Raw genomic sequence first — 24,601 nt, forward strand, 5'->3', positions numbered from 1 at the left:
GGATTCCTGACGGTTCTGGCCACTTGGCTCGAACCTGTATGGCTGAATTCCCCCATCCAATCTCTCCACATTGCTCAAAACTTCTTCCTCGGCTGATGAGTCCAAATACTCCGCCATGTTTACGTCGAATGAGCTGTCGTGTTTACAAAGTGAACGCATAGATGATGTCACGACCTAGTTTTTCGGATCATGTGACTACTGAAAATGGCCGCTGCCTGGCGGAATATACAGGTTTTGATAAAAGAGCTATAAAATCATTATTTACCAGGGAATATCGCTGATTTCTTCAGGGTACGGTTTAAACATGTTTCACTAAATACTGACGTTTTTATTATGTAATGACTGGAGCCTTCCTTTAATGTGTTGCTTAAAATAATACTTCTGCATACAGTATGTGATACGGCTCAGCTGACTCAGATAAGGAGATGTGATATGCCGCGGACTGTACTTAATGTTGTCTGATCCGGTTACTTATGTTGTGGCAGATATTCAAGTAAGCTTTCTTAACGCTAATGTTATAATAGTCAGATTGCTCTGAAGATGGGAGGTGATATTCTATTAATGTTCACAGTCGGTGATTTTTGCCGGCCGTCTTTCCTGCAACGGCAGCTTTTCTGTCTCCTGTAATATGAATTGATCGCTTTAAACTCCGCACACTGAGCTCTGGTCAGCAGGCAGTGCTTTCACTGAGTTGAGCTCTTAGCCTGCAACCTAACCTGGTCCCGACCAGGTTAGGTTGCAGGCCTAAGTTACCATGGAGATCTAGCCTGCTAAAAAGAGAACCTGCTTCGTAAGACCGGAAACCCGAATTTTCCCTGAAGTTAGCCGGCTAAGCGAAAATCCTGCTTCGTAGTATACCTCCCAGGTCTCCCTTGAAAAAGAGATCAATGATCTCAATGGGATACACCTGGATAAATAAAGGTTTGAAATGAAACCTGAACCTTTTTAATAAACGATGTTATTTCACTCTGCTCCTCGGTATTGTACCGACAGACTACATGGTCAAATTCATCCAAATGCTGGGGGTTTGAAATTAACCATATAATTCATTCGACAAAAAACAGCATACTAGAAAGTGGTGGTATGAGTGTTTATTTTCAAATCAATCCAGAAGTTTTTGTAACCATATTAATCCAACCTGCGTAAGGAGATGCTCAAATAGTATGCAGTTGAAGGAAAGCCATCTTTCAATCACACACTGTCGTGCCTTTAATTTGAAATCAAAAACGGGGCAAATCCTAGGATCAAAAACAGCAAAAGCCAAGTTAAAACCTTATTCAGTGACCAATTGTGTTAGAGTCACTCAGCCTTGCATGGTGCTGCGGTCCTTAATGCGAATAAAAGTAAATTGTTCAAGAATGTTTCATGATTCCAAATACTGCTCCTTCAGTCTGTTATTGGGGCCGGTTGGAAAGCAGCATCCAATTAAAAAGCAGATGATGGTCCGAGAAGTTACTGTAAGAGAGAGAAAGCTTCAATTATTCCTGAAATGTATCTTTATTTTCCAACTTTAATATATGTATAATCATTTATTCCGCAAGAGAACAAAAATATCCATTGCCTCGTGTAGGTATAGTCAGATTCAAGTAATTGTTGAGGTTTTGTCCGAAGCCCAGGAACTTTAACCGCAAGCAGCTTAATTCCAACCTCATTTTTATTTAGAGCTGCATCACAATAAAAAGTGACTTTCTGAAATGTATGTGCATCTGCAGTTTTAGTGGAGTACTTACGCATTTCTCTTCAATCAGACCATCTTTGAAGAAAAGCATAAACGGGGTGATCCCGTCTTCACGGTAGTCCAGCAGACCCACCAAGCCTTCAGAGTCTAAACTCTCTCCTGTGAAGAACTGCAGGAAGACAAAGACCACCCGTTAGAGCACACGCCACGGTTTTTAAGTGATGTTAGTCATGAGGTAACTAGCCTTAACCTGTTAAGCCCCGAAAATGACATTCCTAGAACAAATGACCATATCTCCACTTCTAAAAAGGGGTAAATTAATCATCTTTTTTCTCAAAGCAATGATAAACCTGTGAGTTGGATGTAGAAGAGTCTCAATCAATAGATGTTTATAAAAAAAAGGTTTTGTTTCGGTAAACGGTCTTCATATCATCAGTTAGCTAAGTTTCTTCCCGTTAAGTGAGTATGACACATTAATAGTTTATTACATTTTAAGAAGCCCTGAGACAGTTTCGTGAAAAAACGGGGGAGAAAGCCTGTTGCCCTAGCCGGCGGGGGCTATGGGGCTTAACAGGTTAAACAGTTGCCATTTGGGGTGACATTGAGCTCAAATTTTCGTAATTATATACCTCGTAGTTGGAAAAGTTTGCCACGATCTTCTTGATTGCGTCCGGGGCTTCAGCCTTGAAGGCCTCCACCCTGTCCGGGTTTTCCTTTTCCAAGTGGGTCTTAATGCTGTAGAAGCAAAAAATAGGATTGTGTTAGCTCAAACCAACCTGCGATGGGTTCATGTATCCAACTAGATCTCTCGATCCTTGGTTCATTGTACCATCAATTAAACTCACGCTTTAACATATCCTTTAATGTATGCCATGAAGGATTTCTTGGTGAATTCGACTCTTTGCAGGCTGTGGTTGAGGACGATGTCGACGCCAGAAATGGTAGAAGAGTCATTGCCATCAGTCATCTCTTCAGCAGAGGCGTTAGCCCCAATCAGCGCATCATCGAAGCCCTCTGTCCTGGTGACGGTCTAAAGACATTAGCAGGGGAGCAGAGGACAGCAATGAAAAAGACTGCTTCACTTTATATAGAAAGGACCAAAATGTGCAGACACGTCAACTAAATTGAAATGCTTAGCACAGCTTTGGCACAAACGCATCAGACTTGAAGGCCCAGCCGCTTTACCAAGAATCCAGCTAAAATCAGACCTGTGTTAATTGTACTTTGTAATATTCAGAACCTGACAATAGCGTGTGAACGAGGGCTGGGTGTGACTTCAGTTAGCTTATTGTAAAGTAATGTTTGGATCCTCCCCCTGAGTCATCCAGATTGGTATTGCCTTTACATGACTGATGATGTGTCACATGGTATGAATCAGGTTATGGAAGAGTTACTTCATATTATTATGACAATGGATAACTGCCACGGCAGTTCAAATTGTGTTTTCACACACATTTGCTTTGTTAAACACCTCTTCCTGACTCTTAAATGTGAATATTAAAACAATTAAATGCTGTCAATATCCCATAAACTCCATTCCATTTCACTAGCTGTTTTTCATTATGTGCCACAGCGAGCTGGGGCCATCTTTGAGCCAGTCGGTACTAAAGGCCCTTAGCTTTTAACAGAAGAGTTCAGCTCATATTCAACCTTAAAAACAATCAGTTGTTATGTATTTACCAATATCCCATAACACTCCCTGTGAGGATATCTAAACGGCTTCTTTTTTTTTTAAAACAGAATACTTTGGTGTGAAACATGCATTTTAACAAAAGACTAAGTGACAATGGAAACAAAGCTTGTAACGCACTGGCTCGCCTCGCTTGGCGCTACAGTGGAAACTCTGCTATTGTGACGTTGCACACGCCTGACCACAGGAAACGTCTGATTCAAGCATTTAGATCACTTTTACCCGCAAACCCAATAGACTCACCTTTCCTTCAACTTCATAGAACAGTCCGCTTATTGACAGTTTGAAGGTGTTGGAGAACATCTCATCACCTGCGGAAGGATACAAATGACACTTTAGAAAACATACGCCTGCTGGGAAACCCCCTGGTTGCGCCATTAAATACATCTCCACAGCTAGCTTTAACTCCTCAGCAGAAGCTTCCTAACATGTTTAAACATCATTAACGGGAGCCGGTTGGGGCTTGAAATAAAAAAGGGGGAAATTGTGTCACTTTTCCTAGTACTAATGGCCAATACTTTAGCCACGTATAGCCCGTAACTTTTTCATGACCAAGGCGGTTTTTAGTTGCTTAATATTCTCCACCATCGTCCTGTATCAAATAGTTATTTTGCCATTAGTTTTCCGTAGTGATGAGTAAAACGGTAACGATTAGCCACTGTACCGGTCTATATAGAAACATCGACAAAGATTTAAGCTAACCGGCCTTAGTGTCACCGGTTGTATTTGCCAAAACTGGGCATAGTCAATATAGATAGCCTCAAGCTAATGCTACCGGCGATGATAACACGCGTTAAAGAGCTAACGGTAACTAGCCGGCTAACTCTTAAATAACACGACACAGCCTTAATAACAGCCGTTACCCAATAACTACACAACACTTCACTAAACACGATGACTTACCGCTGATGACATCCTTGTAGATGTTCATGGTTGCTGCTTAGGTGTTGGAGTTTCACAGACAGAACGCAGGCCTGCCGCCCAAACAGCACGAGAGAGGGAAAAGAGCGAAGAGGCCGCGACGCTGTGTATTTACATTCTCCTGACGTCATCCTGGATCGGCCTGTTCCGGTCTGTTCCCGCGCGCTCTGCTGCCACCCTCACGTGGTGGTCGGAGGTAGTACTACACCTGCCGGTCTGTGCACTGTCATCAGAATTCCTATATTCCTCCTACAAAGGGAAAATGTACGTTGTTACACCAAAGTATAGATTTAACAAAGTTGCCAACAGTTTTAGACTCAGTGAAGGGGGAGGGTGTGTTGTTTGCAAATCATTGAAGAAAATAATATATAAATAAAGACTATCATATACAAAAGGCATGCACATAGTATTTAAAATAAAAATAAAAACAATTCAAATGTAAATTACTTGCAATTTGGTTCCAAATATAAAAAGAAAAATTATAATTGTATTTTTTAAACACCTTGAATTTCAGGGGGGGCGCGGGGCTCCTTTGGCAGGGCGCAGCGCCCCTCCAAGACAATGGTAGGGGAAACACTGAATATATTAGCAGCATACAGGACTGTCTCAGAAAATTAGAATATTGTGATAAAGTTCTTTATTTTCTGTAATGCAATTAAAAAAACAAAAATGTCATACATTCTGGATTCATTACAAATCAACTGAAATATTGCAAGCCTTTTATTATTTTAATATTGCTGATTATAGCATACAGCTTAAGAAAACTCCAAAATCCTATCTCAAAAAATTAGAATAGTTCCTCAGACCAAGTAAAAAAAAAAGATTTATAACAGCAAAACACAGTCAAACATTTGAAAATGTCCATTAATGCACTCAGTACTTGGTTGGGAATCCTTTTGCACGGATTACTGCATCAATGCGGCGTGGCATGGAGGCAATCAGCCTGTGGCATTGCTGAGGTGTTATGGATGCCCAGGATGCTTCAATAGCGGCCTTTAGCTCATTAGCATTGTTGGGTCTGGTGTCTTTCAGCTTCTTCTTCACAATACCCCACATATTCTCTATGGGGTTCAGGTCAGGGGAATTTGCAGGCCAATCGAGGACAGTAATGCCATGGTCAGTACACCAGTTACTGGTGGTTTTGGCACTGTGGGCAGGTGCCAGATCATGCTGGAAAATGAATTCCTCATCTCCATAGAGCTTTTCAGCAGACGGAAGCATGTAGTGCTCTAAAATCTCTTGGTACACAGCTGCATTTACTCTGGGCTTGATGAAACACAGTGGACCAACACCAGCAGCTGACATGGCTCCCCAAACCATCGCTGACTGTGGGAACTTCACACTGGATTTCAAGCAACTTGGATTTTGCTCCTCTCCAGCCTTTCTCCAGACTCTGGCGCCTTGACTTCCAAATGAAATACAAAACTTGCTTTCGTCTGAAAAGAGGACTTTGGACCACTGTGCAACTGTCCAGTGCTTCTTTTCCTTAGCCCAAGTCAGACGCCTCTTCCGTTGTCTTGAGTTCAGAAGTGGCTTGACCATGGGAATACGGCTATTGTAGCCCATTTCCCGGACACGTCTGTGAACAGTGACTTTTGATACCTGGACTCCAGCTTCAGTCCACTGTCTTTGAAGCTCCCCCAAATTCTGGAAGCGACTCTTCTTCACAATGCTGTTAAGGCTGCGGTCATCTCTCTTGGTTGTGCAGCGTTTCCTGCCACATTTCCCCCTTCCAACAGACTTTTTGTGGATGTGCTTTGAAACTGCACTCTGTGAACAGCTTGCTCTTTGAGAAATTTCTTTTTGTGTCTTACCCTCCTGATGGAGGGTGTCAATGACGGTCCTCTGGACAGCAGTCAGATCAGCAGTCTTCCCCATACTTGTGATTTAGTTTACTGAACCAAGCTGAGTGTTTTTCAAGGCTCAGGAAACCCTTGCAGGTGTTTCGAGTTAATTAGACGATTCAAGTGATTCGTTGAACACCCTACTAGTATACTTTTTCATGATATTCTAATATTTAGAGATAGGATATTTGAGTTTTCTTAAGCTGTATGCCATAATCAGCAATATTAAAATAATAAAAGGCTTGCAATATTTCAGTTGATTTGTAATGAATCCAGAATGTATGACATTTTTGTTTTTTTAATTGCATTACAGAAAATAAAGAACTTTATCACAATATTCTAATTTTCTGAGACAGTCCTGTATATTGCACATAGTTGTTGCTGTATTTGTTTGTTTTTACATTATTGCACATTGGTGGTATTTTACAACAGAGGTGGGGTCTACTAGGCAGGGGCCGTGGTGGTTGTAGAGCCGGACCACTGCAGGAAGAGGGGACCTGCGCTATTCTGAATCAGATTTCCTTTATTTGTCGAGGACATTTACGGTTTTACAACTGCAAGAGTGCAGTTAGTTAAAGTAGACTTACATATTATATAAAAGGCACAATAAAAACTACAATAACAATTAAAAAAAAACAAATAACAGATAAGTAATACCATTTTTCAAAATGTTATTCAAGTAAAAGTAACAAAATATTTTACATCTCAACATAATTAAATATAACTAAATGACAAAATCATTTATATCGTATGATTTGATTATAATCATTGATCTATTCATGTGTTAATCAAGCTTGTAAAGGTGGAACACGTTTTATTATTTTATTTACTACTTGGTAGCATGGGAATGTAATCCAGGTGTAACAAAAGTCGGTAACACTTTATATTAAGGTACACAAATGAACCATCAACTAGTTGTTAATTAACATGCATATTAGCAGTATATTGGCTCTTTATTAGTCATTATAAAACACTTATTAATGCCTTATTCTACATGACCATATTCTACAAGTAATAAGCCGTTAGTTGAGAGTTTTTCCTCAATAACCCTCTAATTAGTGCTTATTTGTTGCAAGTAAGGAACTTATTGTACATGAGTTTTGGTCTTAATATGCGCTGCCCAATATGGGCCTAATAAGGCAGTAGTAGCACAAGAATAGTAATTCTCCCATAATAACACTTAACAAATATGATCTATCCTTATGTAACAAAACATGAAACTACAAGTGTTAATTAAGTCTAAACAACTCAAAATTAGCTATTTATATCTAAGAACATGTTCCCTATTTTAAAGTGAAGTCTTGTTCATAACCAATAAGCTAGTAATTTGACTCTAATGAGGTATTTCTATCTAAGAATATGTTCCCTATTCTAAAGTGAAGTCTTTTTCATATCCAATAAGCTAGTAGTTTGACTCTAATTGACCTGAACAGGTTCCCTATTCTAAAGTTGCCTCCTCTTCACACTTTGTAAATACATTATAGCACACAACTACAAATTAACCTCAACAGTACATGAACAAAGTGGGCACACGTTGAAATATCAGTTTTATTAATGAACCACTAAAGAGAGGTTCAGACACATCCCAAAACATGTCAAGTTTCTCCAAGGCTGAGAACACATACTATACACTGTATGTGTAAAAAAAAAAGTATTTTTTTTTCAATAAAAACTGATTTTTATGTATTTGTGATCATACTGTGTGACCTGCTTTGTATGTACTTACACAATAGGTGTACTGTTCTTTCTATGTGTTGAACTGTCTCAGTGTGAACATAGATTAAACAGCCAGCCAAACTCTTTTGAGAGCCAGGGAATGAGCAGCCATGCTCCTTTATTGACTTATTTGCAGTCCACTGACATTCAAACGGAATTAAACTATAAGAAAAATAAGTTACAAGGCATTTAATGATCTCATACATGCAAGTGTAACATACACAGATTAACACATAGGACCGCTAAGTGTAAACAAGCTAAAAATAGCTAATGCTAGCTGTACAATAGCATGTATACAGGCTAGTATGGCTAACGCTACCGTGTATGCTAACGCTAGCGCGAATGCTAACGCATTTTCTCAATAGATGTTTCTCAATTCTTAAATGTCCCTTCCTCGGCCCCGTCTCAGGTCGGCTATTTTCATTTCCTCGCTCCTCGGTCTCACCGGAAGTTGATTTGTCTGCGCCATCTTGAGTACCGTCCAATGGCTCATATTTCTGCCGGAGGAGCGAGGAGCGATAACCGAGGAACCACCAGACCAGCGCCGTATAGATAGAAGAGTTACGACAGCGGAAGTCCAAAAACGGTTATCGTCACGTGGTTCATGCAGACGAGGATCGTTCCCCGGAAGTTCATGGCGGGCAATGTGAATGCATTGATAACAGGAGATAGAACTACGATTTTTGGTAATTATTAGTGAATAAAGGTTTTGATTTGCAATATTTATAAAACAAATCGATATGTGTATGTATTTACATCAATATGTTTTAAAAAATAAAATAGAATTTGCTAATATTAAGTGATAATATTAGGATTAGTGTGAACAACTAGTTTACATGTTAGGCTAACAGTGCCTTGGTTAAAGAGCCTGTTGCTGTTTATAGCTTTGAATTCTTTAAAACCAATATTATCTTCTTAAACTTGTATGGTAGTCAGGAGCATCACTTTCTAATGTTTATTGATATATTTAGAGGGAGGGGATCTAAAGGAATGCTTCAAAATTCAGATTAGATTAATTTCTACCATTTTCTTAAATTCATGGTAGTTTCAGTAATCCCATGGTAATTGAGGACACAAGTTATCTAAATGACTAATGTCATCTTTATGGCTTTCAGAAAGGAGAGGAGAACGACAGGTGACTATCAAAGGACTAGCAGCAGCAGCAGCAGCAGCAGCAGCAACATGATGATGATGTTAAATGTGTTGTTTTAGGAACATCCATTGCAAATACATGGAATTCAATAAACATTGAATAGCATATCATGCAGTTTGTCTGTGCCTTTTCCTCCGTGTTGTCCTGGTTTGCTGTGCTGCCTCCTAGTCGCCACCATGGTTTGCTGTGCTGCCTGGGGATGCTCAAATCACTCCGAGAAAGGAGTACGAATGTACGGCTTCCCCACTGACACAAAGCGGAGGAAAAAATGGCTTGCTCAAGTCAGCAGGAGCAATTTCACGACCAACAGCAAAAAAATATGTGAGGATATTATATACAAACACTGCATTTGCACTTTTTCCCAAACGAAAACCACACCATTGGGAAAGCTTAATGTTTTGTTTAATACAAAAAAACAGGGAAAGGCTTGAAAAACACTGAGAGTTGAGACTCAGGGTGCAGGGTGAGGGTCTCAGTGCAGGTATTCAGGCTCCATTGAATCCCCCTCTGGTTCTTGTGCTGAAAGAGGGAGTAACAGACAGGAGAAAGGGTTATACACACCTATATAGCACACCTATTGGATGGGAAATTGCCTTGGGGAGATAAGGTGTGGTCTTTGTTCCCAACTGAAGTTATGGAACTTTATTATTTGTGAGTTTAACAAAGTATGACAAATGGCATCAGTAACAGATGTGATATGAATTTCTATAAAGTTGTCTCACATTCTTGGTCATATTTTATATACAGTATGTAATGAGTATAACATGTCCAATAAGTTTAAAGTGTTTCCTAATACTGTGTATTCAACCACTATGGAATATGTATGTGGGCAGACAAAACTGAGTTGTTCTGTGTGTGAAGTAACCTCAAGTCACTCCGCAGGCACATTTTGATGCAGACCGGTTTGTCAAGACAAAAAAGGGCAAGACTAGGCTGAGAGCAGAGGCTATACCCACCATCTTCGTGCATCGCCCTGTGGTCGAAAAGAGAAGGGCCCCTGCATCACGATTCACCCCATGACCTGTATCTACAAAGCCCATAGCTCATGATCACAGCTATAGTGTGAAAGGTGACACAGGTAGAATAAGTATGAATTCTTAGTAACAAAAGTCATATTTCTTATTTTTAAGTGGTATAATATTTTAAATGTTCGAAAATCTACAGTGCCATATCTTCTACTTACATTAGTCTCAAAGATTGAGGGAAGAAGGGATGAGGAGACTGAGAGAAAGGAAAGTGAGGGTGAAGAAAGAGAGGACATGGCTAGTGAGGAGAGACAGGGAGGGTGGACACCACCCACTCAGCCAGCAGCCAGTCAGCATACGAGGGGACCAGCAGCCAGTCAGCATACGAGGGAACCAGCAGCCAGTCAGCATACGAGGGAACCAGCAGCCAGTCAGCATACGAGGGAACCAGCAGCCAGTCAGCATACGAGGGGACCAGCAGCCAGTCAGCATACGAGGGAACCAGCAGCCAGTCAGCATACAAGGGAACCAGCAGCCAGTCAGCATACGAGGGAACCAGCAGCCAGTCAAACAGATCTATTAAAAAAATTAAAGAGAAAATTAAAGAGCCAAGAAGGAATCACCAAAAAAGCAAAGTCTGCACTAAGAAAAATCAGGAAGGAAAATGCAGCTCTCAAGAAAACAATGAAAATTAGGGACAAAAATATAAGAGAACGTTTTAAAAAGACCAACCTAAGGCATTAGGCAGACTCACCACAAAGGGGATGAAATGGAGCAATGAGACAATTAAGAAGGCTTTAAAAATTTGCTTTGCGTGCGGACCAACGGGTTACAAAACTCTGCAGGAATTGCAGATTCCCCTTCCAGGAATAAGGACACTGCAAAGAAGGATGCAATGTGTTAAGTTTGAGCCTGGTGTGTAACAGCTAACATCACTGCCCCTCCACCCGTAACATCACTGCCCTCCACCTGCCAACATCACTACCCTCCACCTGCCAGCACCCAGCCAGAGGAGCGCAAACAACAAAAACAAGCAAGGTGTCCCGTCATGTACCTGGAAGTTTGGGTTGGCAAAATGGAGTAAGAGAGGGACTTGAAAAACCTTGGTGGCTCTCTACTCATGTTGTTACAGTTGTCTTGGTTGCAGCTCTCAAGTTTTTTTTTGTTGCCATTTCCACATCTTTAGAAAATATGAAATAAATGAAGTGAAATCAACCTTTTCTCTGGAGAACAAACTTTGATTTCTCTGTCTTGTGAGTTTGCAGTCTTGCAGTTTTGCTCCTCCACCTGTAACATCACTGCCCCTTCACCTGCCATACAGTAGGTTACTAACAAGATTACTTATATAATACAGTGATAGAATACATGTTTAGTATGCTTACTTATATAAAACAGTAGTATTAAACTTACCTTGTGTTTTCACTCTCACTTAAGTCCCTCTCCCTTTGCCATCAATCCAAAATCAGCTGAGCTGCAACATTATACAGACAGGTAATAATCAACATAATCACAAGGACACAATATGGCTCTGCTAAAAACACTCACTCTTACACGCACCAAAGTTATATTTATCTAATATTTAACTCCCTCCACCCCCGCATACAATCCCTTTTAGAAGCCCCTCTTCTCTAATTCAACAACGTTGGACGAAATGACATTAAGAGAACGGAATTTACAATTAAAAGGCTGTTCACCGTGTGTTGCTAACTTGATCCGGAATCCTAGCTTTATCTGTTATCTGTAAACGTTCCCTAAATCTACTAATTTAGGGATAATCCACTGACATCCTTTAATACACATGTTAATTTGAATCAGATGTACTGATAATATCCGCAATATAAATCTTTAAACTTCTTCTTACCTTTAAAAGTCCGTCACGAACGGTCTATTATGCTGCAACTCTACAGCTCTGCTAGCCTTGGCGCTAACTTCCGGGGAACGATTGAGAGGCTCCACGATCTGCCATTGCTGTAAAAAAGTGGTCCATTGGAGTGAACGGAGATGACGTAACTCTCAGTCTATACGGCGCTGCACCAGACCATCCTCCGATGAAATCCTCAGATACTCGCCCCGCCCCCTTACTGTGTATCGCTCACTGATTGGGCGAATGCAGCGCATGCACTGATCTGATGCTTTTTGACATGAGAGCAGTTTCCCAGCGGAGTGAAGACTCACGAGAGTCACTCCTCAGTTTATACTGTGTTTTGTTTCAATTAATTCACTCTCGTGAGTTTCATGTATTTTCTTCACTCCGCTGGGAAACTGCTCTCATGTCAAGAAGCATCAGATCAGTGCATGCGCTGCATCGTCCAATCAGTGAGCGATACACAGTAAGGGGGCGGGGCGAATATCTGAGGATTTCATAGGAGGATGTTCCTCGGTTATCGCTCCTCCATTAACTTCCGGTGAGACCGAGGAGCGAGGAAATGAAAATAGTCGACCTGAGACGTGGCCTTAGCCTCATCCCAATACCCCTCCTCAACTCCTCCTTTCCCTCACTCGCTTCCCTTCCTTGCGTCTTAGCTCCACCTCCGTAAGATGCGAGCGAGAGACACGAGGAGGTGACGCGAGGACAGAGGAATCCTCAGGTATTAATTGGAATGTCCTCGTTCACTCAAACGTCACTTTTAAACAACGTCTGTTATTGATGACAACATCTGCACAGCTGTATCCCCTCTCATCGGGCTTAACTGAATAACCCTTTAGAACCGGCCCATTTGTTGTTAAATATTTATTTAAATGAATGAATCTTTCTCTTGTTAGTCAAGGAATTCAATGTATGATGGTTGGTCCTGCTTTTGTGTTCCGTTTTGGTGTAAAATGTAGACTACATTTCAATAAAAATATAATTATAGTAATGTGAAAGCCGTTTAGAAATGAATTGCACATAATAATTCCCACGGAGCTGTGAGCACTTATACATTTATGTGACGCTTTTCCACTCATCTTCCAGTTGTCGATTTTCCTCTGTTGAAATCGACCAGCTGTGAAGGTGGGGGCGGGGCTTTTATACGCGAGTAGTGAAAACACTTCCGCATAGTCTGCTCGCGAGTATCCTCCCTTTCGTCTCCTCCCGCACGCCTCCTCCCTCACCCCTCCTCGACTCCTCCGTGAGCATTTCAGCTATTGGGACGTCCTTCAAAATGACGTGTCTTGATCGATTTCCGGGTCAAGTCCCGGAGGAGGGGAAGAGAGGAGTCGAGGAGGAGTATTGGGATGAGGCTTAAGTATCGAGGAGGGGAGTTGAGGAGGGGACATTTAAGAATTGAGAAACCTCTCAACCTCCCTTATTGCAATAAATAAGCACTAATTAGAGGGTTATTGAGGAAAAACTCTCAACTAATGGCTTATTACTTGTAGAATATGGTCATGTAGAATAAGGCATTAATAAGTGTTTTATAATGACTAATAAAGAGCCAACATACTGCTAATATGCATGTTAATTAACATCTAGTTGATGGTTAACTTGTGTACCTTAATACACTGAACAAAAATATAAATGCAACACTTCTGTTTTTGCTCCCATTTTTCATGAGATGAACTCAAAGCTCTAAAACATTTTCTATATACACAAAATAACCATTTCTCTCAAATATTGTTCACAAATCTGAAAAAATCTGTGATAGTGAGCACTTCTCCTTTCCTGAGATAATCCATCCTTCCTCACAGGTGTGGCATATCAAGATGCTGATTAGACAGCATGATTATTGCACAGGTGTGCCTTAGGCTGGCCACAATAAAAGGCCACTCTGAAACGTGCAGTTTTGCTTTATTGGGGGGGTCTGGGGGGGTCCGAAAACCCTAGGGTTAAACCCTAACCCTAACCCTAACATGTCACCCATTGAGCATGTTTGGGATGCTCTGGATCGGCGTATACGACAGCGTGTTCCAGTTCCTGCCAACATCCAGCAACTTCGCACAGCCATTGAAGAGGAGTGGAACAACATTCCACAGGCCACAATCAACAACCTGATCAACTCTATGCAAAGGAGATGTGTTGCAGTGCGTGAGGCAAATGGTGGTCACACCAGATACTGACTGGTTTTCGGACCCCCCCAGACCCCCCCAATAAAGCAAAACTGCACGTTTCAGAGTGGCCTTTTATTGTGGCCAGCCTAAGGCACACCTGTGCAATAATCATGCTGTCTAATCAGCATCTTGATATGCCACACCTGTGAGGTGGGATGGATTATCTCGGCAAAGGAGAAGTGCTCACTATCACAGATTTTTTCAGATTTGTGAACAATATTTGAGAGAAATGGTTATTTTGTGTAGAAAATGTTTTAGATCTTTGAGTCCATCTCATGAAAAATGGGAGCAAAAACAAAAGTGTTGCATTTATATTTTTGTATAGTGTTACCAAAAAAGTCTTATTTAAGGGTTGATTATATGTTCTAATCCATATCTGCTAAGTAACTAAAGGTACTAAATAATGTAGTGGAGCGAAAGAACAATATGTACCTCTGAATTTAAGTAGAGTAGAAGGACAGCATAAAATGGAACTACTGAAGTGAAGTACCTCAAAATCGTTTTTTTTACTTTTGTTTGTAAATAGAAAGTGAAGGAAAATAAATTTTCTCCAGAAAGTTTTACATTTTCTTTTATCTTTGTGCTTAGGGAAGGTACGTTTTTACAAGTAGAAGTGAAGTCATAAGTCTTCGGTATAAGTCCAGGTCGCACATTTTGTCAAGCTGTGTCTAATAATGTGTTTTTTCTATAGATGTCATGTGACCATAGACTGTATATATAAAGCATGTGACCCACAATGTAGCATTGTATCACCACACTTGACAGGTAGGACACACTTTTTGGATGCATCTTATAGAAGAATATTGCCAGAAACATTTGTTTTTCATTGTGCAAGGGGAAACATTTACATTTTAAAATGAAATCTAAAAATCTACAATACTTGTAAAGCAACTTTATTTTTTCTTTATCATCATATTTTAGTACAACAAGCACCATTTCAACTCTGTGAATATCTCAAACTATAATGGTTTGCCCTTGTAAAATCCAAACCAGGTGTCTCCGTCCTCTAAAAAAGGGACCGAATACTCAGGAGGCGCTTATGAAGCGGACCAGCACGGCACATTGAAGTTGAGCACGTGCAAGACAAAATAGAAAACAAAAGAAAGAACATTAAAATAGTAAACCATGTACAATTATTATACACACATAAACAAATAATTTCAATTTATTGACAGAGGACGATAAAGATACAAGTGCAACAGAGAAAAGTATACTATGTCTGCCTCCTCCCACATACGACACCATGTTTCCCGTTGTGATTGTGTTAAAAAGGATGACATTTCTAATTCCAGGCTACCAGAGCCACGTTTCTATGATGAAGTCCTGTGATCAGTGTTCAATTCTCATATGCCTAATGTTTAAGGATTCAGTTCAAGCAGGAGGGGACACATCATTATCCAAAGTCTTGTTTTATCAGACCAATAGCCTAAAGAAGACTTCTCATTGTCCTCATTTCAAAAGCTACAGTTGTCCACAGTCAGTGATGACCAGCCTCTTTGTGGGCGGGCCTCCCTTTGTGCCCAGCTCCCCCATCTGCTGCACCACGTCCATGCCGTCCCGCACCCACCCGAAAGACACGTGTTTGAAGTCCAGGTGTTCGGCTTTCTTCAGGGTGATGAAGAACTGCGAGTTGTTGGTATCTCGGCCTCGATTGGCCATGGACAGAATGCCTGGGCCCGTGTGCCGAACATCGAAGTTCTCATCCTCAAACTTGCTGCCAAAAATGGACTTCCCTCCAGTGCCATCACTGTTGGTGATGTCGCCTCCCTGAAAGAACATTGGGGAACTCGTTAGTCTTTTTACATAAGGGAGGCCTCTTTTATTGGCCAACTCATCACATCTGAAAGCGAGAACTAACATCCACATGTTATCTTCATTGTCACTTTAATCTCTGCAGCCTCAAATCAGTGCGACTGAAATACTTCCAGAATGTCCCATGAACGAGATCAGTCACTGACTACCAGTCCCTGAAGTTTAATATCTGCACATTTTGTAATAATCTGCCAATAGCGACCCGATCTACTACTTTTATATATTACTACATAATATATCTGCACATTGCATAATTAAAGTACATTACAATTATTAAAAATCAATCCAATGTATATTCTTGTTAATTATGGAAACATTCTGCATCAAAGCTGTTTTTATCATTTATTTTGTACAAAATAACCATCCCTCTGTAATGTAAAATACACACACACACACACACACACACACACACACACACACACACACACACACACACACACACACACACACACACACACACACACACACACACACACACACACACACACACACACACACACACACACACACACACACACACACACACACACACACACACACACACACACACACACACACACACACACACACACACACACACACACACACTTATGGTGGTCTAATGCAGTGGTTCCCAACCTGGGGGGCGCCAAAGATCGCAGAGGGGGCGCCAGGCCTCAGATAATTTGAGGCCAAATATCAAATTTAGACTTTTTTAATTCTTTTTTTACATATAATTGTAATGCAATACATGATTGTCACTAAAAGCCTTGTCTCTACATTACAATAACATATAAAAAATAATTGATTAATTAATTTGAAGACAAATTCAAGTTAGTAGCTATTATAGCAGCGGTCGGGAACCTATGGCTCGCGAGCCCTATATGGCTCTTCCGGTGACGGCATATGGCTCCCAGATAATTTTGAGTTAAAAAAAAAGAAAAAGATACTTGTGATATTTCTTAATAATACTGTGTAATTTTAAAGTAAACAGAAATTAGTTTTGAAGATAAATTTCACGGGTCACGGGTCACGGGTCACCCATGGGTCGGGTCGGGAACCAATGGCTCGCGAGCATGTCCGGGTCATTGTAAAGGTGAAGAAATCAATTTTATCAGATAGCCAACTAGTTTATCCGCTTCAACCCTTGTAACGGAAAAGATGGCGAAAAGAAAAAAAGACGATGATTACCGTGCATTCCAGGCTGCGTGGACAGAGGAATTTGCATTTGTGGAGAGAGCAGGATCTGCGGTATGTCTAATATGCAATGATAAAATTGCATCGATGAAACGGTCAAATATAAAGCGGCACTTCGATACGCACCATGCTTCATTTGCATCGAAATATCCAGCGGGGGACAGCAGGAAAAGGGCATGCGAGGAGCTACAGCGGAGAGTGCAGACGAGTCAGCAGCAACTACGTGTGTGGACCAAGCAAGGTGACGGGAATTCCGCTAGCTTTGCGGGTGCTTTGGCGATAGTAAGGAATGGAAAGCCATTCACAGATGGCGAGTATGCCAAGACATTCATGCTTGATGTGGCCAATGAACTGTTTGATGACTTCCCAAATAAAGACAAGATAATCAAACGAATAAAAGACATGCCCCTGTCAGCAAGAACTGTGCACGATCGTAGCATCATGATGGCAAATCAAGTCGAGGAAACACAAATTAAGGACATAAACGCCGGGACATACTTTTCTCTCGCGTTAGATGAGTCAACAGACGTTAGCCATCTATCTCAGTGCAGTATAATTGCCAGGTATGCTGCAGGTGATACACTGCGTGAGGAAAGCTTGGCTGTTTTGCCAATGAAAGGGACAACAAGAGGAGAGGATTTATTCACGTCTTTTATGGAGTTTGCTAAAGAAAAAAAACTACCGATGGATAAACTTATTTCTGTCTGTACTGATGGTGCACCCTGTATGTTGGGGAAGAACAAAGGATTTGTAGCGCTTCTCCGCGAACATGAAAAGAGAGCCATCCTAAGTTTTCATTGCATCCTGCACCAGGAGGCGCTTTGCGCTCAGACGTGTGGCCAGGAGCTTGGTGAGGTGATGTCGCTGGTCATTCGAGTGGTCAACTTTATTGTTGCCCGAGCTTTAAATGATCGCCAGTTTAAAGCTCTGTTAGAAGAAGTTGGGAATCATTATCCCGGTCTGCTTTTACACAGCAACGTGCGTTGGTTGTCAAGGGGGAAGGTGCTCAGCCGTTTTGCAGCTTGCCTGAGTGAAATCCGGACTTTTCTTGAAATGAAAGGCGTCAAGCATCCCGAGCTAGACAACACTGACTGGCTCCTGCAGTTTCACTATCTCGTGGACATAACTGGCCATCTGAACCAGCTCAATGTGAAAATGCAAGGTATTGGAAATACAATCTCATCCCTTCAACAAGCAGTGTTTGCATTTGAAAGCAAGCTGGAAGTCTTTCTCAGGGACATTGAAACAGGTCGTCTTCTGCACTTTGAAAGACTGCAACAATTTAGAGATGCATGCTTAGCAAGTGACTCCACTCAACATCTGGATCTCCAGCAGCTAGCTGGCTTTACGTCCAATCTCCTGCAGTCATTCAAAGCACGTTTTGGAGAATTTCGTGCGCGCACTGGTCTTTTCAAGTTCATCACTCATCCACATGAGTGTGCAGTGGACAAAATCGACCTGACATGCATCCCCGGGGTCTCTATCGGAGACTTTGAGCTGGAAGTTGCTGACCTGAAGGCATCAGACATGTGGATGAGTAAGTTCAAGTCACTTAATGGAGAGTTGGAAAGTCTTGCGTGACAGCGAGCAGAGCTGGCGAGGGAACACAAATGGACAGAAATGAACAATCTTCAACCTGAAGACCAGCTGATTCTTAAAACTTGGAACGAGCTTCCTGTGACATACCACACAATGCAGCGTGTGAGTATTGCCGTATTGACCATGTTTGGCTCTACATATGCATGTGAGCAGTCATTCTCGCATATGAGGAACATTAAGACCAACCTACGCTCACGTTTAACCGATGGAAGCCTCAACGCCTGCATGAAGCTCAACCTCACCACGTATGAACCAGACTACAAGGCCATCAGCAAAACCATGCAGCACCAGAAGTCGCATTAAAAGTAAGACATATTTAATTTATTATACGTTAAAAATACTATATGTCTCTCAATGAAATATATTTAGAAATATTTGGCTTTTATGGCTCTCCCAGTCAAAAAGGTTCCTGACCCCTGTATTATAGGCATGAAAAGACAGAAATGTATAATTTTTTCTTTAATAGAATTGTTTGTTCTGCCCGTAAAGTGTCCAAACCGGGCTTTTCTGGATAAGCGCATTTTTAAAAACATAGTCATTGTCCATGCCGGTTTCAGTTATAGATTATTTTTCCCAGTTGCTCCGATCAGATCGGTCTCCTCCATTTTGTAGATTATTTACGACTTTTGAATCCACATAAACACATCGGCAAAATCCGGCTTACTTTGAGCATGTGTTTTAAACCCTTTGTGAATTGTTTCCACTTGTGCCGTCCTTTAATTTCTTCATACAACGGGAATCCAAATGAATGAATCCTGAGTCCAATAACAATCAGTCACTCCTTAATTACGCTTTCATCCTCCTTTAAGAAAATACTTCACATTCATCCATTTTGTGACAGTAGTTGTAGCATTTTTTAGACTTTTAAACTTTAATTACCACTGTTGCAGCCCCCTCCTCTCCTCCCCCCCCCCCCCCCCCCCCCCCCCCCCCCCCTTGCGTGTGTGTGTGGGGGGGGGCCTAACTTGCAACAGGAGTCATTTGGGGGGGCTCTCGGGGAAAAAGTTTGGGAACCCCTGGTCTAATGGATAGTGAGGTGGGCTGATGATCGGAAGGTTGCTGCGAGTTCAAATCCTGCCTGGAACGCCACTTGCCCTTGAGCAAGGCACTTAGCCCTCGGTTACTCCAGGGAGAATGTCCCTGTAATTGGTCATTGTAAATCGCTTTGGAATAAGGTGTCTGCTAAATGCCTAAATTATATTTTTGGGAGAATAAACCCTACAGATCCTCAACTCCGGTGTGTTTCACTCATTAACAAGGCAACAAGAACGTTGTCTACAGTAGCCATGAACTCGCATGTCTTATGTTATTTGAGGGGGGGTGGATGCGTGGACCACCCAAATAGGTTAAGGGGCCTGGCTTTTCTTTGGGGGGGGGGATTCTATTTGTGTGCCCCCACAAATAGAATCAAATTCTGTGGGAAACACTGCTCACACAGTGAGGCAATTCAATGATGTCAGCGCTGACACATTTGTTTCATACAGTGGTGGATAGTAACAAAGTGCATTTACCCAAGCACTAATTTAAAGATATTTGTACTTTACCCGAGTGTTCTCAGTTTTTTTATTCTTCTTTACACTTCTACAATTTAGAAGCCAATTCTACAGCTTTTGCTACTATTTACTTATGGGTTTAGATTATTAGCTAAAACAAAATCTAAATCAATTATTAAATAAACTAAAATTGTAGACCTGCACCAGGCTGGGAAGACTGAATCTGCAATAGGTAAGCAGCTTGGTGTGAAGAAATCAACTGTGGGAGCAATTATTAGAAAATGGAAGACATACAAGACCACTGATAATCTCCCTCGATCTGGGGCTCCACGCAAGGTCTCACCCCATGGGGTCAAAATGATCACCAGAACGGTGAGCAAAAATCCCAGAACCACACGGGGGGACCTAGTCATGACCTGCAGAGAGCTGGGACCAAAGTAACAAAGGCTACCATCAGTAACACACTACGCCGCCAGGGAGTCAAATCCTGCAGTGCCAGACGTGTCCCCCTGCTTAAGCCAGTACATGTCCAGGCCCGTCTGAAGTTTGCTAGAGAGCATTTAGATGATCCAGAAGAGGATTGGGAGAATGTCATATGGTCAGATGAAACCAAAATAGAACTTTTTGGTAAAAACTCAACTAGACGTGTTTGGAGGAGAAAGAATGCTGAGTTGCATCCAAAGAACACCATACCTACTGTGAAACATGGGGGTGGCAACATCATGCTTTGGGGCTGTTTTTCTGCAAAGGGACCAGGACGACTGATCCGTGTAAAGGAAAGAATGAATGGGGCCATGTATCGTGAGATTTTGAGTGACAACCTCCTTCCATCAGCAAGGGCATTGAAGATGAAATGTGGCTGGGTCTTTCAGCATGACAATGATCCCAAACACACCGCCCGGGCAACGAAGGAGTGGCTTCGTAAGAAGCATTTCAAGGTCCTGGAGTGGCCTAGCCAGTCACCAGATCTCAACCCCATAGAAAATCTTTGGAGGGAGTTGAAAGTCATCACTCTAGAGCAGGGGTTCCCAAAGTGGGGGTCACGAGATGATTACAACATTTAAAAAAAAAAAAAAAATGTATTAAATGTTTTTTTTTTTTAAAATAATTTAAAAAAAATTATTATTATTAATAATAACGTTTGCATAGACATTTTCATGGGCCGACTTCCCATCTGTATAATTTCCCCGCAACAAGGCTCCCCCTTTGACAATCCACTAGCGCAGTGTTTCTCAAACATTTTCACACAAAGGACCACTTAACCAATAAAAAACACTCATGGATCACCTAACTCCACAAATATCCAAAAACAATAGGCCTGCTTACCCATTCCAACAGTATATAACAAATTACAGCCTAATAAGGACAGCTTAACCTTCTCTATATCGCCTCGTTCACACATTAAATCAACAATACAAATACAGATTGTATAAGCATTTAGTTCAAATGCGATTTTAAATCCTCTCAGGTTTTACACCTCTTATTATGAAATGTAGACTACATTTATTATGTAGTATTATTTTAAACACAAGTTTATGTCCGAGCCAACAGACTCACAGATTGTTGGCTACTGAGAGATATGCAAAATACACCGCATGTAGTACGACACAAACCTCCGCTGTGGATTTTCAAAACAAAAAATACAATAAAACTATGGTCGCAGGCCCAAGTTTAACTCTCTGAGGCCTGTATGGTCTGCCAACAAAACAAAAATAAAAAAACGTTTATGCAGCCCCAACAACAGCCTCTGATCATCAACAGACTTCATGCAATGCTTCATCAGATGCATATATTAGATAATAATCTCTATCTCACTCCTAACACATCTAAATCTACTTTCAGCATGGATAAATGTTCATAAAATACATCCATTGTTTGTTCTAAATGCTTCTTGAAATCCTAAAAAACACATTGTTTTTCTAGAACAGATTACAAATCGCCTGAAAATGGTACAAACAAGTGGCAACATGCTTGACGGAGGTGTTGCGCTGGGCTATATCATGCAATCGAAAGTTAAACTTAAGCTCGCTCCATTGCGGAGATATTCCCGCGAGAGTGCGGAAAACTGAAATTAATTCACTACCCCCCCGACAGGGGGTCGCCAGTCTCTGGCACTGTTATTTTGGGGGTCGCGGGCTGAAAAGTTTGGGAACCACTGCTCTAGAGGAGATCTGCATGGAGGAATGGGCCAAAATACCAGCAACAGTGTGTCAAAACCTTGTGAAGACTTACAGAAAAGGGTATATAACAAAGTATTGAGATGAACTTTTGTTATTGACCAAATACTTATTTTCCAACATAAATTGCAAATAAAGCCTTTAGAAAACAGACAATGTGATTTTCTGGATTATTTTTTCTCATTTTGTCTCTCATAGTTGAGGTATACCTAGGATGAAAATTACAGGCCTCTCATCTTTTGAAGTGGGAGAACTTGCACAATTGGTGGCTGACTAAATACTTTTTTGCCCGACTGTGTGGGTGTGTGTGTGTGTGTGTGTGTGTGTGTGTGTGTGTGTGTGTGTGTGTGTGTGTGTGTGTGTGTGTGTGTGTGTGTGTGTGTGTGTGTGTGTGTGTGTGTGTGTGTGTGTATATATATATATATATATACGATTCTCAAATGGGCCATTACGCATTAGGACTACTTTTACCTTTTGTGTTTTTACTTAAGTAAGATTTTGCATGGAGGACTCTTACTTCTAAAATAGTATTTACGAAATGTAGTATTGTTACTTTTACTTAAGTAACAACTCTTCCACATCATACTTAAAGGTGCAGCTTTGGTCACATGTAAATATGTGTGCTTATGTGTGCTGATCTATCCTGATAGGTCCTCACCTGACACATGAATGCCGGTATGACTCTGTGGAAGATGGAGTCCCGGAGGCCGAAGCCTTTCTCTCCGGTGCAGAGAGCCCTGAAGTTCTCCGCCGTCTTGGGGACGATGTGAGAGAAGAGCTCGATGGTCAATGTGCCCAGCGGTTGTCCGTCGGCCGTAACCGTGAGGAACACCCGGGGGTTGGTGTCTCTGGAGTGCTCCTGAACTCTTGACATCTGTGGCGTCGAGTGGAACGCGGCGTCACCTTCTGTCTGGCCCGAGCGGCTCTGACACTCGCAGAAGGTCTTCTTGAAGGCTTCCATTATTTCAGGGGTCTTGAACTTAGCCGCCAGCTGCTCCACTATACCGTCGCCATCTGTGAAATCAGAAAAGACTATGAGCAGGAAATCCAAAAGGCATCAAAACACTTGTTAGCGCAGATAACTGATTGACTAGTGCCTGCCTATAAAATATACCAATATAAAATGGGAAGTGTATCACTACAAGATATTCTTCAGTAGCTAATTAGCATTAGACTTAAAGACCCTGTGAAGTGTGCACCTGTGCATGATCTGTTATGCTAATACGTATAGTAATGACCAAAATTGTCCATTGGAACCCATATCAAAAGATGTTGGAATAGCAACGAATTTGACGAGTTTTGAATTTGCCGGGGAAATCTGCAGTCGACCTTCGCCTTTGTGGGCGTGGCTTGCGATCTACTGCGTGACTTCACGAGATGGACGCCGCCGCACTGTTTACATTCACCACCGTTCATTTTTTCTCTTTTTCAAAGTCGAATTTCTCAACGTTTTTGAGCTAGTATTTTCCTGGAAAGTGTGTCGGAGTCGACTGGAAGTGATTGCCAATCGAGAAAACCTGACAATGGAGGCGACAGTGAAGAAAGAGGGATGAAAAACACAGGGGAAACGATGCATTGCCGCTGTCTGTAGTAATGTCAAGTCTGCCGAAGTGGCGATGTTTCTGTTCCCAAAAGATGAAGGTGAGCCTGGCTGGTGTCATTGTTTCGTAGATTCTTTGATTGATCATGATAAATAAAGGCCACTGGTCGATTCGAGAGAGAGAGAAAGAGAGACTGAGAGAGTTACAGGGTTGTCGTTAGCATCTGGTGCTAGCTCGGAGCTAACGGAGATTAGCTGTTTCAACAATAAGGAGAGGGAGAGTGCTCTCCTGTGGGACTGAGAGAGATAACGTCAGCTCAGGGAGGTAAACTGTAGCCTAAGTTATCTCAGTGGGTTTGGTCATCTATGTAAACAAATATTTCCATCTATGTAATATTAGTTGTATAAAATAGGTTAAGAAATCCTTCCAATGTTTTTTGATTATTGAAATATATGTTTCATATGAGTGTTGAGAGCTGTATCCATAAATCTCTTAATGTTGCCCTCAAAGTGCACCAAATTGATCACTATCCTGTCCGAAAAGCTGTCCAAATCAATCATTTCTCTCACACTAGTATCACTTTCCAAAGTCTCCGCCATGTTTACAATCGCAACTGGGTACATCTTGTGACGTCACAGCCACTATCGTCTGCAACTTCCGTTAGGCTCAGACGGCAAAATTAATAATTCATTAATTATGAATTATTAAAAATTATTTTAGCCATGAACAGGCACAATGATATGTAAGGAATGAAACTGCCATTTCATTTTGGTGCAAAAACATGCACTTCACTGGGTCTTTAAAGGT

At 41.4% G+C, this 24,601-nt stretch overlaps 2 protein-coding genes and 1 long non-coding RNA gene across 12 annotated transcripts in view; all 3 read right to left on the minus strand.

Annotated features, from left to right (window-relative positions):
• Positions 1–1,076: 1,076 nt before the first annotated feature.
• Positions 1,077–4,423, minus strand: tpt1 (tumor protein, translationally-controlled 1). The gene is made up of 6 exons (XM_079666346.1): positions 4,272–4,423; positions 3,612–3,679; positions 2,524–2,708; positions 2,308–2,413; positions 1,731–1,847; positions 1,077–1,455 (listed from the first exon to the last, which is right to left on the minus strand). Exons 1-6 carry the CDS (start codon positions 4,297–4,299, stop codon positions 1,453–1,455), a joined length of 507 nt encoding a protein of 168 aa, XP_079522472.1. The 5' UTR covers positions 4,300–4,423; the 3' UTR covers positions 1,077–1,452.
• Positions 4,424–9,387: 4,964 nt separating this feature from the next.
• LOC307030035 lies at positions 9,388–12,036 on the minus strand. 9 transcript variants are annotated; one of them, XR_013805488.1, is made up of 4 exons: positions 11,829–12,025; positions 10,186–11,438; positions 9,959–10,029; positions 9,388–9,521 (listed from the first exon to the last, which is right to left on the minus strand). It is a non-coding gene; the product is annotated as an uncharacterized lncRNA (long non-coding RNA). The 9 variants fall into 9 exon arrangements; XR_013805490.1 differs by having other exon boundaries at positions 9,959–10,057; XR_013805484.1 differs by having other exon boundaries at positions 9,388–11,277; positions 11,378–11,438; positions 11,829–12,036.
• A 3,109-nt stretch (positions 12,037–15,145) lies between these two features.
• ranbp2 (RAN binding protein 2) overlaps positions 15,146–24,601 on the minus strand; it is a 45,885-nt gene continuing 36,429 nt past the window's right edge. For both annotated transcript variants that reach the window (XM_079667232.1, XM_079667233.1), the window contains 2 exons: positions 22,912–23,267; positions 15,146–15,763 (listed from right to left, as the gene is read on the minus strand). In XM_079667232.1, coding sequence (XP_079523358.1) covers positions 15,458–15,763; positions 22,912–23,267 — 662 coding nt within the window. In that variant the 3' untranslated portion in view covers positions 15,146–15,457. The remainder of the gene's footprint in view (positions 15,764–22,911; positions 23,268–24,601) is intronic.

This window comes from Notothenia rossii (genome assembly GCF_949606895.1).
Source record: "Notothenia rossii genome assembly, chromosome: 2".
NCBI lineage: Eukaryota > Metazoa > Chordata > Actinopteri > Perciformes > Nototheniidae > Notothenia > Notothenia rossii.

Coding starts and splice junctions, on each gene's coding strand:
- tpt1 (XM_079666346.1), bottom strand. CDS start 4,299: ATGAACATCTACAAGGATGTCATCAGCG. Junction 2,414..2,523: donor ATTAAAGGATATGTTAAAGC/GTGAGTTTAATT, acceptor TTGCTTCTACAG/CATTAAGACCCACTTGGAAA. Junction 1,848..2,307: donor CAAACTTTTCCAACTACGAG/GTATATAATTAC, acceptor GTCTTCCTGCAG/TTCTTCACAGGAGAGAGTTT.